At 44.4% G+C, this 15488-nt stretch overlaps 1 protein-coding gene and 1 pseudogene across 1 annotated transcript; both read left to right on the top strand.

The window, feature by feature from the left end:
• The first annotated feature begins 1091 nt into the window (after positions 1-1091).
• On the top strand, positions 1092-4229 carry LOC107278253 (glucan endo-1,3-beta-glucosidase GI-like; annotated as a pseudogene).
• Positions 4230-7340: 3111 nt separating this feature from the next.
• Positions 7341-12432, top strand: LOC4333394 (uncharacterized). Its single transcript, XM_015773119.3, has 3 exons — positions 7341-7668; positions 7881-8144; positions 12012-12432. Exons 1-3 carry the CDS (start codon positions 7632-7634, stop codon positions 12224-12226), a joined length of 516 nt encoding a protein of 171 aa, XP_015628605.1. The 5' UTR covers positions 7341-7631; the 3' UTR covers positions 12227-12432.
• The last annotated feature ends 3056 nt before the right edge of the window (positions 12433-15488 follow it).

Below are 15488 nucleotides of genomic sequence, written 5' to 3'. Positions count from 1 at the left end.
CCTCGTCGTCGCCAGCGCCGTCGCCTGATCCGCCACCCCCATGCCTCCTCACTGCCGGATCTGTCGCTGGAGGGGGCCACCGTGCACGGAGGAGATCGAGCGAGGGGAGGCCAAATCCATGCCGTCCGTTGGGCCCGCCCATGCGAAGCCACCGGCGCCAGCTGCCTCTTCGTCCTCGGTGGGGGCGTGCACGCTGATCCAGCCACCTCCTCCTCGCCGCCAAACCCGTCCGCCCGAAGCCACCGCCACACCGGCCGCCTCTTCCTCCTCCTCGTCGTCGGTGGGGGCGTGCGGGCGGATCCGGCCACCTCTTCCTCGCCGCCGAGCCCACCTGCCTGAAGCCACCACCGCTCCTCCTCCTCCTCGTCGGTAGGGGCGTGTGTGCGGATCCGGCCACCTCCTCGTCGCCGTGGAGCCAGCCCGCCGCGCCTGCAAGCCCGAAGCCACCGCCGCCAAGATCCAGGCGGGGGCCGGTCACTGTTGCCTCTTACCGCCTTCCACGCGCGGTCGTCATCGTTGCGAGCCGCCACGCACCCGCCGGTCTCTGCCAGCTGCCGAGCCGCTCGCTGCCGCTCCCGTCTCTGTGGTGTCCCACGCCCCCCCACCGCGTCTCTCCATCTCCTGAGCCGTCCCTGTCACCGTCGCCGTCGGGAGGAGGTGAGAGAGGAGGAGATAAGGCTGTGGGGAGAGAGAGAAAGGAGATAAAGCTGTGGGGAGATGGGACTTTAGATTTTTGAAATTGATGAGAGGGAAGAGAGTGAGGGAGAATAAACTTGTAGGCGGGCCTTTAAGAGGACCGCACGCGGAAATCGATTTTCGCGTACGGAGAGGTCCGCCTGCGAAATTTGATTTTCACGTGTCGGTCCTCTTAAGCATCCGCACGCAAAAATGATGGGACGATTTTTGCAGACGCGACCAATTATGGTTCGTCTGCAATCTAAAGAGCTCATTGCACAGGAAAATCAGTTTTTAGTAGTGGCTTAATGTATCACAGGTCTAAACCTCTTTTAACCGTGCACGACCTCCTATGTGACGCTCCACGCCGACACACATTTGCATTTGGCTCTCTCAAACTACGTCGGAGGTCGTACATGGTCGAAGGAGATTTGGCCATCGGCGTGTGCTACGGCACCAACGGAGACAACCTGCCGGCGCCGGCCGGGCGACGTGGTGCAGCTTTACCAGTCCAACCACATCGACGCCATGCGCATCTACCTCCCCAACGACACCATCCTGCACGCCCTCCGCGGCACCAGAATCGCCGTCGTCCTCGACGCCCCCGACGTCCGCTCTCTCGCCTCCAACGACGCCACCAACGCGTCGTCCTCCGCCGCGCAAGCCTGGGTCCAGGCCAACGTCCGGCCGTACTACCCGGACGTCAACATCAAGTACATCGCCGTCGGCAACGAGGTGAAAGACGGCGCCGACAAGCCCAAGATCCTCCCGGCCATGAACAACATCAGAGACGCGCTCTCCGCGGCCGGCCTCGGCGGCCACATCAAGGTGTCCACTGCCGTTGAAATGAGCTTGGTCGCCGGCTCGCCGCTGCCTTCCGGAAGCGCGTTCGCCGACCCCCCCTCCATCATGGGTCCCATCGTCAAGTTCTTGGCGAGCAAACGGATCGCCGCTGCTGGCCAACGTATACCCCTACTACGCCTACAAGAACGACAACGGCGTCGACCTCAACTTCGCGCTCTTCCGGCCAAGCTCGACGACGATAGATGACAACGGACACACCTACACCAACCTCTTCGATGCCATGGTTGACAGCATATACTCGGCAATGGAGAAGGAGGGAGGGTCAGATGTGCCCGTCGTCATTTCCGAGACCGGGTGGCCATCGGCTGACGGTCGTGGCGCGAGCAAGGACAACGCCAGGGTGTACAACCAGAACTTGATCAACCATGTCGGAAAGGGCACGCCCAAGAGGCCCGTGGCATTGGAGACTTACATATTCGCCATGTTTGACGAGAACCAGAAGAAGGGAGATGCCATCGAGAGGAATAAGTTCACTTCATGACCGTTAAGAGTGATCGAAATCTAATCCGTGACCATAAACCACAAAACCAGATATCTCGACCCCCCAAACTCTTAAAACCAGTGCAATTTGACTCCCTTGGTGGTTTTAGAGAGCGGTTTTGCTGACGTGACGCCACGTGGCACCTACGTGGCAATATTGACCGAGCCTTTGATCCACGTGGCGTTTGACGTGGCACTTACGTGGCATTAAAATTAAAAAATTTACGTGGGACCCGTTTGTCATTCACACACAGAAAAATGTGGGGCCCACTAACTGTGGGACCCACATGTCAGTCCTCCTCCCTCTCTCCCTTCTCTCTCTTTTTCTCTCCCCTTCTTCCCCTTTGGCCGGCGGCAGGGCATGGGCTGCGGTGTGGCGCCGCCCGGCGGGAGCTGAAGCGGTCCCCACAGTGGAGGAGTCGACGATGGCGAGGCCAGCTCTCGGCGAGATGGGGTCGGCGTCTGTTCTTCGCACTAGCCGGCGACAAGGGTGCTGATCGGTGCCAGCGTCACCGTGGCCTTCTTGCTCCTGCTCGTCTTCTTCTTCATCATCTTGCCGCGCGGCGGCACACCGCCGGAGGTGGTATCGTCGTCCAAGGAGGGCGGGATCCGGGGGCGTCGCGATGGCGGCGGTGTATTCCAGGTTGAGAGCTATGGGGAGAGGTGCGAGCACGTCGCCGAGGAGGATGGCCATGATCGCCGGCGATTCCCGCGTGACTACGTCGACTACCTGTACCTGTTCGACTGCGTGTTCGGTGTGGAGCGGCGGGTTCTTGGCTACGGCGTGATGGCGGCTTGGCTCGCCGTGCTGTTCTACCTGCTCGGTGACACGGCGGCGGTGTACTTCTGCTCTAGCCTCAAGGGCCTCTCGTGGCTGCTCCGCCTCTCCCGACGATCACCAGCGTGACGCTCCTGTCGCTCGGGAACGGCGCGCTGGACGCGCTCTCCACCATCGCGTCGTCGCCTACGGCGGGGGAGAGGGGGAGACCACCACCATCGTCAGGAAACTTGCAATTCGCTCACAACTCACACGCTCAACCTCACTGAATCTTTGAAACTCTGAAGATTGTAAGACTGTGAACAGTAAACTGAAAAACCGAAGATCAGAGTGGTTTTTGTGCTGCTTAAGTCTCACCAGTCACCGCAGCTTCTCTGTTTTCTTCTCTATTTATTCATCTCCATCAGCAGTTCGTTACATGCATAACTGGAAAGAACAAGCCAGACTTCAGCCAGCCACTATATGCATGCAAAACAGAAATTAAAAAGCTCAAGATTGCAAAATATCCATCAGCGCACACGGCATCATCGCCGACGAACCACCAAGATCCCGACGCGAGCCAGCTTCCTCTTCTGTCGTCGCCATCGTCCCGCTCCCGTTCCCACTCCCTCCCCGCCGCCGACTGCCTCCAGTCGGGACTATCCAAGAAGAGCCGCGGCTGAGCGGGGACGAGGAGCCTCGCCCTCCTCGTCGGTGCTGAACGGGCGCGAGTGGATGGAGCGGCAGCCGGACATGTCCCCCGACACCGATGCAGTTGATGGAGATGTGGTCCAGCGACTCGCGAGCCGTCGGAGACCGCGCCGGTAACCGCAAGGGCGAGGATGACGAGCAGCATATTGGGCCGCCGCCGCCGCCGTTTCCCTCGTCCTCCCACTATCGCGAGCCTCCGCGGCCGAGCCGCCGCCGTCCTAGCCGCCGACTGCGCTGCGCCCCGATGCCACCAGCCGCCGCTGCTCACCCCGTCCTCCCGCCGCTGCTGGCAATGAAGAAAGAGAGAACGTAGGAGAGGACTCACTGACAGGTGGGCCTCACTTTATTTTTTTTAACTTATTTGATGAGTAGAAAGCCACGTATGCGCCACATCAGCGAAACCGTCCTCCAAAACCACCGAAGGAGTTAAATTGCACCGCTTTTAAGAGTTAAGGGGTCAAGATATCCGGTTTTGTGGTTTAGGGTTACGGATTAGATTTCGATCACTTTTGAGGGTCTCAAAGTGAACTTATTCCCCATCGAGAAGCACTTCGGGCTCTTCAACCCGGACAAGTCACCGGTTTACTCCATTAATTTCTCCGGCACTTCGGACTCCGGCCTCCAACCCCAACCAAGTATGGGTTGGGCTAACCGTCCGGCCTTCTACGCTCTAATGATCGTGGGCCTTAGTTTGAAACTTACTAACTTGGCCGGTTTAGTTGTTAGGGGCGGTGGCAAGTGAAACAATCCAGCGCATATGTACTCTCATTAGTGGTGATCTGAGCAAAATTTAATCGGCATAATAATCGGATATTGTTTTTGGATATTTTGTATCCTCATTTAAGCAAGGCAAGGACTACATCCAACATTCAAGCAGATGAAATATTTAGCAGTTTTTTTTTGCCAATTATATATAAATGGAGGTTGTATCTTTGCTTTTAGACTAGTAATCTAAGTCGTTTTTATTCAATTCGCAGTAATTCGACCTGCAATATCCGGAAGATTGATTGTAATTCTTTCGAAACAAAAGGCCACCAAAAATAATTTTATTATCATTACCTATATTATAAAAATTAAAGATAACTTTGTACTCATCGTCTGTTATTACATCTGTTGCTCTGGAAGAAAACTTCTACTCTGAGCTAGCTTTTCGTTCGACTTTGTTTCCCTGCACGCGCTTGCCTTGCATGACATCGCTTCTGTTCTAAAAATTCATCCATCTTCACAAGGACGCGCCTTCGGCCGCACGACTTGAGCCCCCCACTCCTCCCGACTCTGCATCTATCGATCCCCCCCCCCCCCCCCCTTTCCCCCCCAACCTCCTCCCAGAACAAGTTCTTCTACCAGCAACTCGTGAGATCGAAACCGCACAGCGGAAGCGGTAGGATCAGATCAATCAAACACATAATGAAGAAACTATGGGCACCTGGCCATTGAGTGTGGGTGCAAGGGTGGCACTGTTGACGGAGCGAGATCAGGTTAGACTGATCTTGGATTGAAGTAAATAATACTTCCTCCGTTATAGGTTAAAAGACTTTATAGCATTGCCGTGTCTAGATTTATTAACATATATATGAATATGTACAATACTAAAAAGTCTTTTAATATAAAACGGAGGAAGTATAATGGTTTGATCAGGAAGTGGCTAATATGATATATTGTAGTAATGCATTAAAAAGGCTCTGATTTTTTCAAGTTATTCATCGAATTTTTGAAATGTTTAATTTATATCTATAATCCAATAGATAATCTATAACAATGGTCTGCTTTATAATCTAAATTAAACATAGCAAAGTCATCAAACTTTATTTCTTGCCTCACGGTAGCTGAGAAATAGAGAGTAGATGGGATGGGAACGTGCACAGTTGCGCACGGCAAACGGAGCGGTCCATTAGCACGTGATTAATTAAATATTTGCTAATTTTTTTTCAAAAAGGATTAATTTGAATTTTTTAAGCAACTTTTGTATATAAACTTTTAAAAAAACACATCATTTAGTAGTTTGAAAAGCGTGCGCGTGGAAAACGAGGGAGAGGGGTTGGGAAGAGGGGCATCTGAACACACCCTTAAGCTAATTTTGCAATATTGGGACTGCAAACATTGGGGCTTCATTGTTTTGACACTTCGAGTGGATGACAAATGGGCCCATCTATGTCTATGAAATGTGGGTCCAGGGTCATTATAGCAAAGGTTTATGTTTGCAGTGTCATAATTATAAATCCCCCTTGTTAGAGAGTTACTTTTCAACTATAGTTGATAGACTGATCTTTTTTTTATTCAATGGTAGCAAAGATGGACTTGGGCCTTTGGAGTGGATGAGTATGATAAAATAAAAGAGTAAATTCCGTAAAACACTACCTATTATGTACAAATTCACGAGACCATGAAGATTTTTGCATGTAACATATAACCACAGGTATTATGGTTCTAAAGTTTCACTAAACCACACTATTGATCATTTTAACTTTGATCTATCATACTTTGAGTTTTACAATCATATCTCAGATTTTACGAGGATTTTATCCATAATATAGATGTTACTTTTCAAAATTTTGATATAGGAGTATGTCAAAATGGCTAACAATGTGGTTTTGTGAAACTTCATAACCATAATATCTGGGTTATATGTCGCTTGCCAAAATTTCTGTTGTTTTGTGCAAATTTAACCATAATAGTTGTGGTTTTATAAAATTTACTCTGAAATAAAAAGTGGTCGCAACCCACGATGAAGTCACAGTGATTATCTTTTACAGCATGCACATCTAATTAACTAGGTGAAACCCAGCGCATTGCTGCGGGAATTTAGTATGATAACAATAAAAAAATAACGTGTAAGATAACTAGATAACATCAGATTAAGTAAGTTAATGTGGTTTATGATAATTTAAATTTAAATAGTATGTAGAATGGTGATTCAAACGTAAAAAGTAAGGTGGTATGACTTTATGGAAGAAGAAAAGTTGGGAGATAGTTTGGACCGTAGATTAATCATCTAAAGGCTAAAAACAATTGAGGTGATATGACTTAATTAGAGAAAAAAAGAGAAAGATAATTTGGACCATAGATTAATCATTTAAGCACTAACTAAGTGAGGATAAACTATATAAGTATATAGGATATCATAAAACATAATAAAAATATACATTGAAATATTATGTGAATTATCTAGGATGATAATTTAAAATGCTTATATTTTAAAAGCTCTTAAATTATAAAAACTATAAAATTATACTCACTATGTTTCTAAATATTTGACGCCGTTGACTTTTTAGCACATGTTTGACCGTTCGTCTTATTCAAAAACTTTTGTGAAATATGTAAAACTATATGTATGCATATAAGTATATTTAACAATGAATCAAATGATAGAAAAAGAATTAATTCACATATTTAATTCTTTTTTAATAAGACGAACGGTGAAACATATTTAAAAAAGTCAACGGCGTTAATTATTTAGAAACGGAGGGAGTAGATAATATAGCATGTTTGCATAATGTTTAAATGTGATTATTGTTAGTGGATGATGATGTGACATCTTGTTAATGGATGATGATGTGGTATTTTTGCATGTTAAGTTTAAGGAGTTAGTGGGTTATAACTTTATAGTAAGATAGGATACTTATATAATATATATTTAAATAAAACCTAAAAATTACAATGATAAGAAATACAATTTTTTCAGCATTTGATGTTTCTTTTAATTCTGTAACAAAGTAAAAAAAAAACAAAAGTTCAAAGTAACATTCTGTCAGTCTTTAAAAAAGGAAGTTCTGATACGGAGTACTACTCCGGGGAGTAATGCTGTTTTTGGTCCAGAGAAGCCCAAAGCGTAAGCCGAAACGAGACTGGGGGTACGGAAAAGCCCATATCGCGAACAACATCGCGGCGGAACGGGCTCGCCTTCTCCTTCCCCTTCTCCTGTCCTGTCTCCTTCGCCCGCGCCGCGCCGCCTGCGCCGATCTCCATCCCGGCGAGCACCGCTGCCGGCCTCCTCTGCTGCTTCCGCCGCACACTCTCCTCTCTGACTCCTTGTCCCCCCCTCCCCCCGGGCTTCGGCTCCCGTCTCCACGAGAGTCCGCCAGCCGCCTGCGCTGATCTCCATCCCGCCGTCGCCGCCGCCGCCGCCGCCGCCGCTGACGGAGATATGAACCAGCCGGTGCAGAAGAACACGCTCTATGTAGGTACGTGCCAGTCGTGCCACGAGCTCCAAGCTAGAGCTCTCCTCACCCGTCTTCTTCTTTCTCTTCTGTTTTTCTTTTCCACGCCTGCCACCTGCTCGACGAAATTCCTCCTTCACGGGGTTATCTTTTTTCCTGGCCGCCGGCGGAGTAGCAGTGTGGTAGTGAGCTGAGCTGAACCCGTGCCTCGTTTCTTGGTTTTTGTGGTGCCGCAGGTGGGCTGGCGGAGGAGGTGGACGAGAAGATCCTGCACGCGGCGTTCGTGCCCTTCGGGGAGATCAAGGACGTCAAGACGCCGCTCGACCAGGCCACGCAGAAGCACCGCTCCTTCGGCTTCGTCACCTTCCTCGAGCGGGAGGACGCCGCCGCCGCCATGGACAACATGGACGGCGCCGAGCTCTTCGGCCGCGTCCTCACCGTCAACTACGCCTTCCCTGAGCGCATCAAGGGAGGAGAGCAGGGGTGGGCAGCACAGCCAAGTATGTCCAGCTTCCTTCCTTCCTTCTTATTGCTTGTCCAATCGTCTCCATTGCTCATCGCTTATACCTGCTTAGTTTCCTGACTTAGGGCTAGAACTCTAGAACTGCTGGTTTTGACTACCTCGTTTTGGCTTAAATTTTTATTTGCAATGTGGTGCAAATGCCAAATGCGTGGTCCAGACCCCAGATCGTAGAGGGTGAGGAGTCGCAAAGAATTTTGATTGTAGGACTTGTGTTTTGCCTGATCTAGTAAGAGTAAACAATGGCAAAAGTTTATCATGATTTGTCTTTTGTCATGACTTGTATTTTATCATGATTTGTCTTTAGGTTTTCACTGCCATGAATTTTCTTCCATTCATTTTTATTTGCTTGTAACAAATTGGGGTTATCAATGTGAACAATGAAAAGTTTAAAATGTTGAAGATCCTTGTTTCTTCAACATTATCTTTAGCATTTGGGTCCTGGGGCCATTAGTCAGTGAGACATGAGAGTGGCGTATCATTGAACTCAATGAGTAGCATGCCCTACAAAATTTGATTTTCTGTTATGGAAGTAGAACTATCTCATGTGATAAAATTCAGCTCTTGTAGTCCACAGAAAATTTTAGTTCTTAACATTATTTGAATTTGCAGAATTTAGACCTCTATTGAGGCTTGCAATGATTACTTTACAATTGGTAGTAGTTGATGAATGAGTGTGTTTTAGGTGCTTCTTGAAATTCTGGAGCCTTATATTTTTCTAATAGGGCATTTGGATATTTAAACATCAGCGTTTGCTAGGTTAGGTCGAAATCACAGTGCTAAAAGTCCCAATTATAATCTGTAGCACTCCAAATGTTTCAATTTGATTCAGTTGTAATGGTGGCAATAAGCAACTGCTGTAGGAAAGAGCAAGCTTAACTTATATAAGATCATGACCCTTGTGTCTTCAGTCTGTACAAATTACAAAACTGTATATCGTAGTAGATCATGAGCCTTGTGCTAATAGATGGAGCCAATGATGCGAAATTATTCCTATTAATATTGGATGCCGTAAGTGTTTTCTAACAATCTTTGACGGACTCTATTGACATGCTAGCTTGGGATTCTTCTGAGAAAAACGTGTAACACTAGTAGCACCAAAGGTGCGTACTGCATTTGCATGCACTTGCTGTTCCTAAAATCTGGAAGTTTGAAATGCCAGTCAAGAATGGCTACTTAGCCCTGGCTACTGTTTCATCACTCTATTCGATAACCTATATTAGGTTATTAACTGTTCTCTGTCCAATGCAGTCTGCTAACTATGTCAGTATTATAATTTCATTAATTAGCCTGGTAATGTGCTCGATTTGTTTTACTGGGCATTTAAATTATTTCATAAGTTGATGTATACTTTGAGGAAAGTGAATACATGATTAGCAGATTATACAGGAATGTAGAAGGCTAAACTTTGTGATCCCTGTGTAGTGAAAGCACGTCGATACTATTAGTAATGAACTATTCCCATAATATAGAACTTGATGTTCTTCCTCCAGGACTTGCAACCCTTCACAATGCACTGGAGACTGCTATTCTTAGAGACTTGTATTGATAATATGAACAAACAAATAATGCAATGTTAATGAAGTCCTTTTTAGGTCATGGTAATCATTTTGGTGATTCTCCATTTCTCATCGTCTGAAAATATCATTCAATTTTAGGCCCCTTTTAAAATGAAGGATAATGTTTTAGGAAGCGCCAACATCCGATGAGAGTGAAGACTTCCTTAACCATCAGTTTATTACAAGACTGCTATATTTCAAGAATAGAAATGAACTTAGAAATTTTTTTATGAGAATGAAAAGAACAAGAATGACCACACTATATAATTTATTGTACATACTACAATTTGTATTAGCGGTGTTCCTGAATCACTGCATCGGCGTTCACAAAAAAAGTAGTATTATCTTGCCACAGAGTAGTATTGCCATGCATCTAATGATTTAATCCAGCCATAGTTACTTAATGATCAAAGCATCACTTGTGCGGAACTGTCCTTTGTGTATTTGAATGTTCAAGAGAAATTCTTTGTTCCACAAACACTTACATCATTTTAAATATTTAGCTAAATAATCTGAGCAACCATCAAGTCTAATGTTGTGTTGCAATCTTGTAGGTCTTCTATATCTTTCTCAATGATGTTTTCCTTGAGTCCTAGCTGTACATACCACTTACCTGCACTGAAATCTTTTTTGTTTATTTCATTTTTTTTTGCAATATATTCATTTCATCTTGATTTTCGTTATTGCATAATTGCTGTCATGTATCACCCAATAGACTCATATAGTAGAAGGAATCACTACACTCTAGGGCCCTTTTTCTGTTCCACGTGCATGACACTGATATGGTGACACCACTACACGTTCTAATAAAAAAGTAGTATATATGCATTATTTTCACATCCTCAATCGTTTGCCACTGAAATAATGTATTGCGAGCTTTAAGCAAGGAAAATGTACCTCAAATAGGATCCTTAACTCCTAGAATTCAATTTCAGTAGATGTCTATATGTTCTAGAATTCTATTAACCAGAGATGAGGGGAGCTGAAGGATTGAGATGGGGTTAGGGTTTAGTGTCCTGGCCAAGTGGGTTGGGTTGTCACATATGATTCGGGGATGAGTCGACCTTGTCTCGGAGAATAAAAGAAGTTATTTTTTCTGTATAATCATCCGACATTTGGTCGATAAGCATCCTAAGCGTATCAGAGCTGCACATGTCATTAGACACCAATGCTCAACTTTTCTGAAGTGTTTGTGCATCATAGTTGTTTAGAGATAAGATAATGTTGAGCTGTCAGGTATTTCCTTAATTTTAGAGAGAATTTTCTTATAGGTCAAATTCCTTGATGTAAGGATGAGGTTTGTATCTCTTTTCATTAACCAAGAAGTAAATAAAAGTCTTTGGTATCTCCCTCCTCTTCCTTGCCCTTGTAGTGGGGCTGCCCAGACGGTGCACCTGGGTTGCCTGGTCAAGCAACACCTTAATTAGGCTTAGTAGCCCCTTATCCCTACCATGCACATTACAAGTGCTCAGCTCATATTTAGGGAACTACTGCACAGACTCTGATAGATCTTCTGGTGTACTTCCAATGCTTGTGCCTTCCATAATTTCTTGTTCAAGCTTTTTGTATTTTTTTCAAATCAAGACATTATTTTTGGAAATTGAAATACCAATGGTTGTGTGGAATTATTCAGCTCCTACCACCTATATTCATGGTAGCATACAAGCTTTTTAGTTTTTACCACGTTAGTCCTCACTAATAGAGGGGTGAAAACACTTACTTTGCCAAAAGTTGGGAAAATTATTTTCTTACCATATAATGGTGTGCCTGGTTTTGCCACTGAAACCCTTAAGTCCCTGAAAGCATTATGCCTATACCATTTGTTTTTTCTAAGGCTTAAAATGATTGTAGCAGAAAGCAGCTGATAAATTATGTATTGTGGAACACTGCTAACTGCTAAGAACTTCTACCATATTACTATGTTTTCATAGATGATTCTACCAGGTATACTTTCTGATCTGGATCAGAGGGTAAAAATGATGTCAAGGTATTTTATACATGTTTTAAGTATAACTGTTTGCTTATATACTAGTAAACCCTCTATGCCTGCAGCACGATTCGCCTTAGCTGAAATCAAAGATAGCATTTTGTCGCAATATCATCTATATAAACTCTACTATATATGAGCCATCAGGACACTAGATACATCTGAACAAATTACGAATTTGATAATGTGATTGATTCGTACTGTATGTCGAGCATCCCTTTGTTGCTTGTGCTTTTGTTAGTACTGCTTCTAAACATTGATTAATGGTAAAATGCTGACAAGTTTGTTTGTCTCTTTTCAGTTTGGGCTGATGCAGATACTTGGTTCGAGAGGCAGCAGCAGGAAGAAGAAATGCAACGCCTTCAGGCAGAGCAGCGTGCAGCGATGCAGGCAGCAGAGAAGCTGCACAGGGAGAAATTGGCTGCAGAAAAAGAAGGGGAGAAAGAAGAGGAGACTGATACCAATGCAGACCCCATGGCTGCAGCAGAAGCTCAGGCCTTGAAACAGAGCTCTTAAATCCTTGTGTATTAATGTTAGAACAGGTAGTACTGCAGGCATGTCCATTTGTCAAATGCATGCTATTCTAAATCCGTCGGTGCAACTAACATGCTATTCTCTGCGGACTTGCTAAGCTAGTTGTTAAGTTGGAGCTTTCTGTTCATACTGCCTGTGTACCACTAGTAACATGGATTTTGGGGCTATGAAAAATTGATTTGTGTTTAGCTGTACTGTCACATTCACAGGTGATTTGCATGTCGTCTTATTCTCTGTACATGTATTTGATAGTTTCTCTTGCAACTTTACAAGTCACCGAAACTTCCACCGTCGCCTTATACCTGTCGCTAAATCAAATACTAGTTAATTCATCCGTCTGTACCTTCAAAGATTATCATAAAATTAGATTACCCATACACCCATTCAGAAAAAAGAAAAGAAAAGAAAAAACTGGGCAAGTGTAGATTCATTTCTACCACAGTACCAGTTGCATAAAGGGCCGCATACCATCTTATTACCATTTAAGTGAAAAATATGTATTGATCGGTAGTACACTTGTTATCATGACATCTCAAAAACAAGAGTAGTAGTCTGGACCTCATCAGATTGGAGGACCAGTAGTCGTTTGATGCTCGGCCAACATAGATCCCATCTTCCTGCACGCTCGCATCATGGAACATTAATTTTTTCAAAAAAAAAAAAGGGACATTGGATTCAACTACTAGCAGCACTACTGGTAGGTGCTTCTTCGTTCAGAACAATAATTCACACAAAGATATTTAATGAACCGTTAAGGTATAAACTAGTAGTGACTCTGTTTTTATTTTTACTACTTGAAGATTTACCCTAAAAACGCGATTTATGGTTATTGATACTCAGCTTTGATCATCATTGCATTTCTATTTTTTTTATAATAATACTGTCGATGTTTGATGTCGCGATTCCGGTATTTGCATAGTATGGGGATCGTTGGTACTAGAGTATACGCGAAATTGAGGTAAAAGAGACGGAGACATGGATTTTTATACAGGTTCGGGCCCCTAAATTGTCAGGTAATAATCCTACATCCTGTTGGCCGAAGCCGGTATAGCTCTTATTCATGATAATCACACCAGTACAATATTTGGGGTAGCCTATCTAACTGTTGTCGACATGGCGGTCTGACGATCTGACTCGTAGTCGACAACAGGGTAGCCTTCCTCCTCGAATCCGTGCCCGGCGAGATCAGAGATAGCGCTTTCGTCTCTCCTGACAGTATCCGGAGACACCGTAGGGTACTAGCCGTGCTTATCCCTGAAGTCGATATCCGGCGGCGTGTCTTGGCGTATGTAGGATTCTATGTTGTGGCTTCTATATCGATTGTGTTGGGTGTTGATCCCCTTCCCTCTCCTCCTAGGGGGGCTTGTATTTATACCCATAGGTGTCCTCTTGTCCAAGTAGAACTAGGGAAACCAATATGAATACAATCCGAGTAGTCTTTGTCGTTTCCACGTAGAACTCTGGTTGTCTTTCCTTATCCGGAACTCCTCTTATATCCGAAGGTTGCTTCCGTATAGGACATGGTATGTAGTGGGTCCTGCCGAGATTTAGTCAACTACTATTAGGTATGTGGTATCCATAACCCTGACAAATACAATTATAATACCATAAAAGTATTTTCAATGGCAAAAACTAATGATAAAAATACAATTGAATGCAACAAATAAGTACATTAAAAGAAAACGATTTATTTTCTATGAAATTTTCGCCAGGACATTTTCTAAAACAGTACAATTGGGAACCATATTTCAACTTGCTTCACCTTTTCATAGAATACTTAATATCTAACTAGTGTAAAATTAAAGTATTTTTTCTAAAGCTTTTTAGCTGTGATCACTGATTTTGTTGTGTTGTCATTTCTATTTTTTTTCTTCTTTATTATTGTCATTCAGATATTATTTAATTCTAACTAATTAATAATTCATAGCCGAACCCTGTTGACTAATGCTTCAATAGGTTTGCATAGTGAGACATTAACCCAATGGTCCAAGGCATCCTGTAACAGAGAGATTCAGAACCAACAAAGCGTGTGCACATTTAGAGCAACCTCCTAGTAAGCAGGTTTATATATCCTCCGAGTCAACTACAACTTGATGCAGATCAAATTGATTAAGCAGACCAAAATTGTGCCGGTGCTACACACTCACATGCATGGGAGATCAAATTTTCCCTGTAGAATTTATTTGTTGTACCTTCTTTGTTTTAGAAACAATTTATTTGTACCTTCTAATCAATTATAATCTCCAGAAAACTCATGCCAAGAGACTCTTTTATGCAGGAAACAAAAGAAAATGGGATATTTAATTAGATATTTATGCAGGCACTATCTAGTGAAGCAGGCAGGCCACAACAATTTGGGGATCTATGCTTTACACAGGCTCCATGCAGCCTCCCCATCAGCTGAGTTAATCAAGCTGTCGGTTAATATAAAACGAGATGGTCGTCAGTGTCGGTGGGCATCGAGCAACCTACCCATCAATCATGTTCAGCTGCTACACCGCTGCAAAAAGATTCATCAGCTCAGGCAGCTGGGCATCAGATCCCGATATGTGATGGCAACTGCTAAACTAGCTAGCTAGCTGCAGCTGCGATTATTCCCATGGATGATGAATCGATCCATCCATCCATGCATCGATCCACGCAGCTTAGATTAATTAACTATCTAGCTGGATTAATTTTACATCTCATGGCTGGAAAAGCGAAAGAAAGAGAAAAAAGAGAAAGTAGCAAAGCACCTACCTAAGCTAGTCACTGATTAACTAACAGCTGGTTGATTAATGGAAGTAACATGTCAGTGTAATTTAGCTCGTGGCCTCGACGGAAAGGGTCATGCAGGCACGTGCTATGACCTGTGAGTGTGAGAGACCAAAACCATCATATCTGTCCATCGCAAGGGGGAGGTGTGGTTAATCATTGAGAGCTTAGGTAGATCTCATATGATTTGTGTTTCAAGAATCAAGATTGCTCTTAATTAATTCCGTTTTTGTACAGACATATATGCACATATAATGCGTGTTGTGGATTGTCCAGCTTAACTAGCATGCTTGTCTTGGCACGAAAAAGAAATGTACGATCGAAGTGAACAGTGCAAAGCTCTTCAGTTTCAGCATGCACATGTGCACACGCTTAATAACTAATCAAATTGTCAAGACCACACCATAGTGGATCATGGACGTACACGATGGAGGAGGACACATCTAATGCATATACCTAATTACACTGTAGTGATACGTCGAGACCGAAA

Source organism: Oryza sativa, chromosome 3 (assembly GCF_034140825.1).
Source record: "Oryza sativa Japonica Group chromosome 3, ASM3414082v1".
Lineage (NCBI taxonomy): Eukaryota > Viridiplantae > Streptophyta > Magnoliopsida > Poales > Poaceae > Oryza > Oryza sativa.
Note: the sequence above shows the minus strand (reverse complement) of the source record. Positions and strands in the feature narration are given on the sequence as shown.

What these genes read in the sequence shown, in the direction of transcription:
- LOC4333394 (XM_015773119.3), top strand. Translation starts at nt 7,632, where the DNA reads ATGAACCAGCCGGTGCAGAAGAACACGCTCTATGTAG. An exon ending in GAAGAACACGCTCTATGTAG is followed by an intron (nt 7,669 to 7,880) that starts GTACGTGCCAGT and finishes GTGGTGCCGCAG; the next exon opens with GTGGGCTGGCGGAGGAGGTG. An exon ending in GGGGTGGGCAGCACAGCCAA is followed by an intron (nt 8,145 to 12,011) that starts GTATGTCCAGCT and finishes GTCTCTTTTCAG; the next exon opens with TTTGGGCTGATGCAGATACT.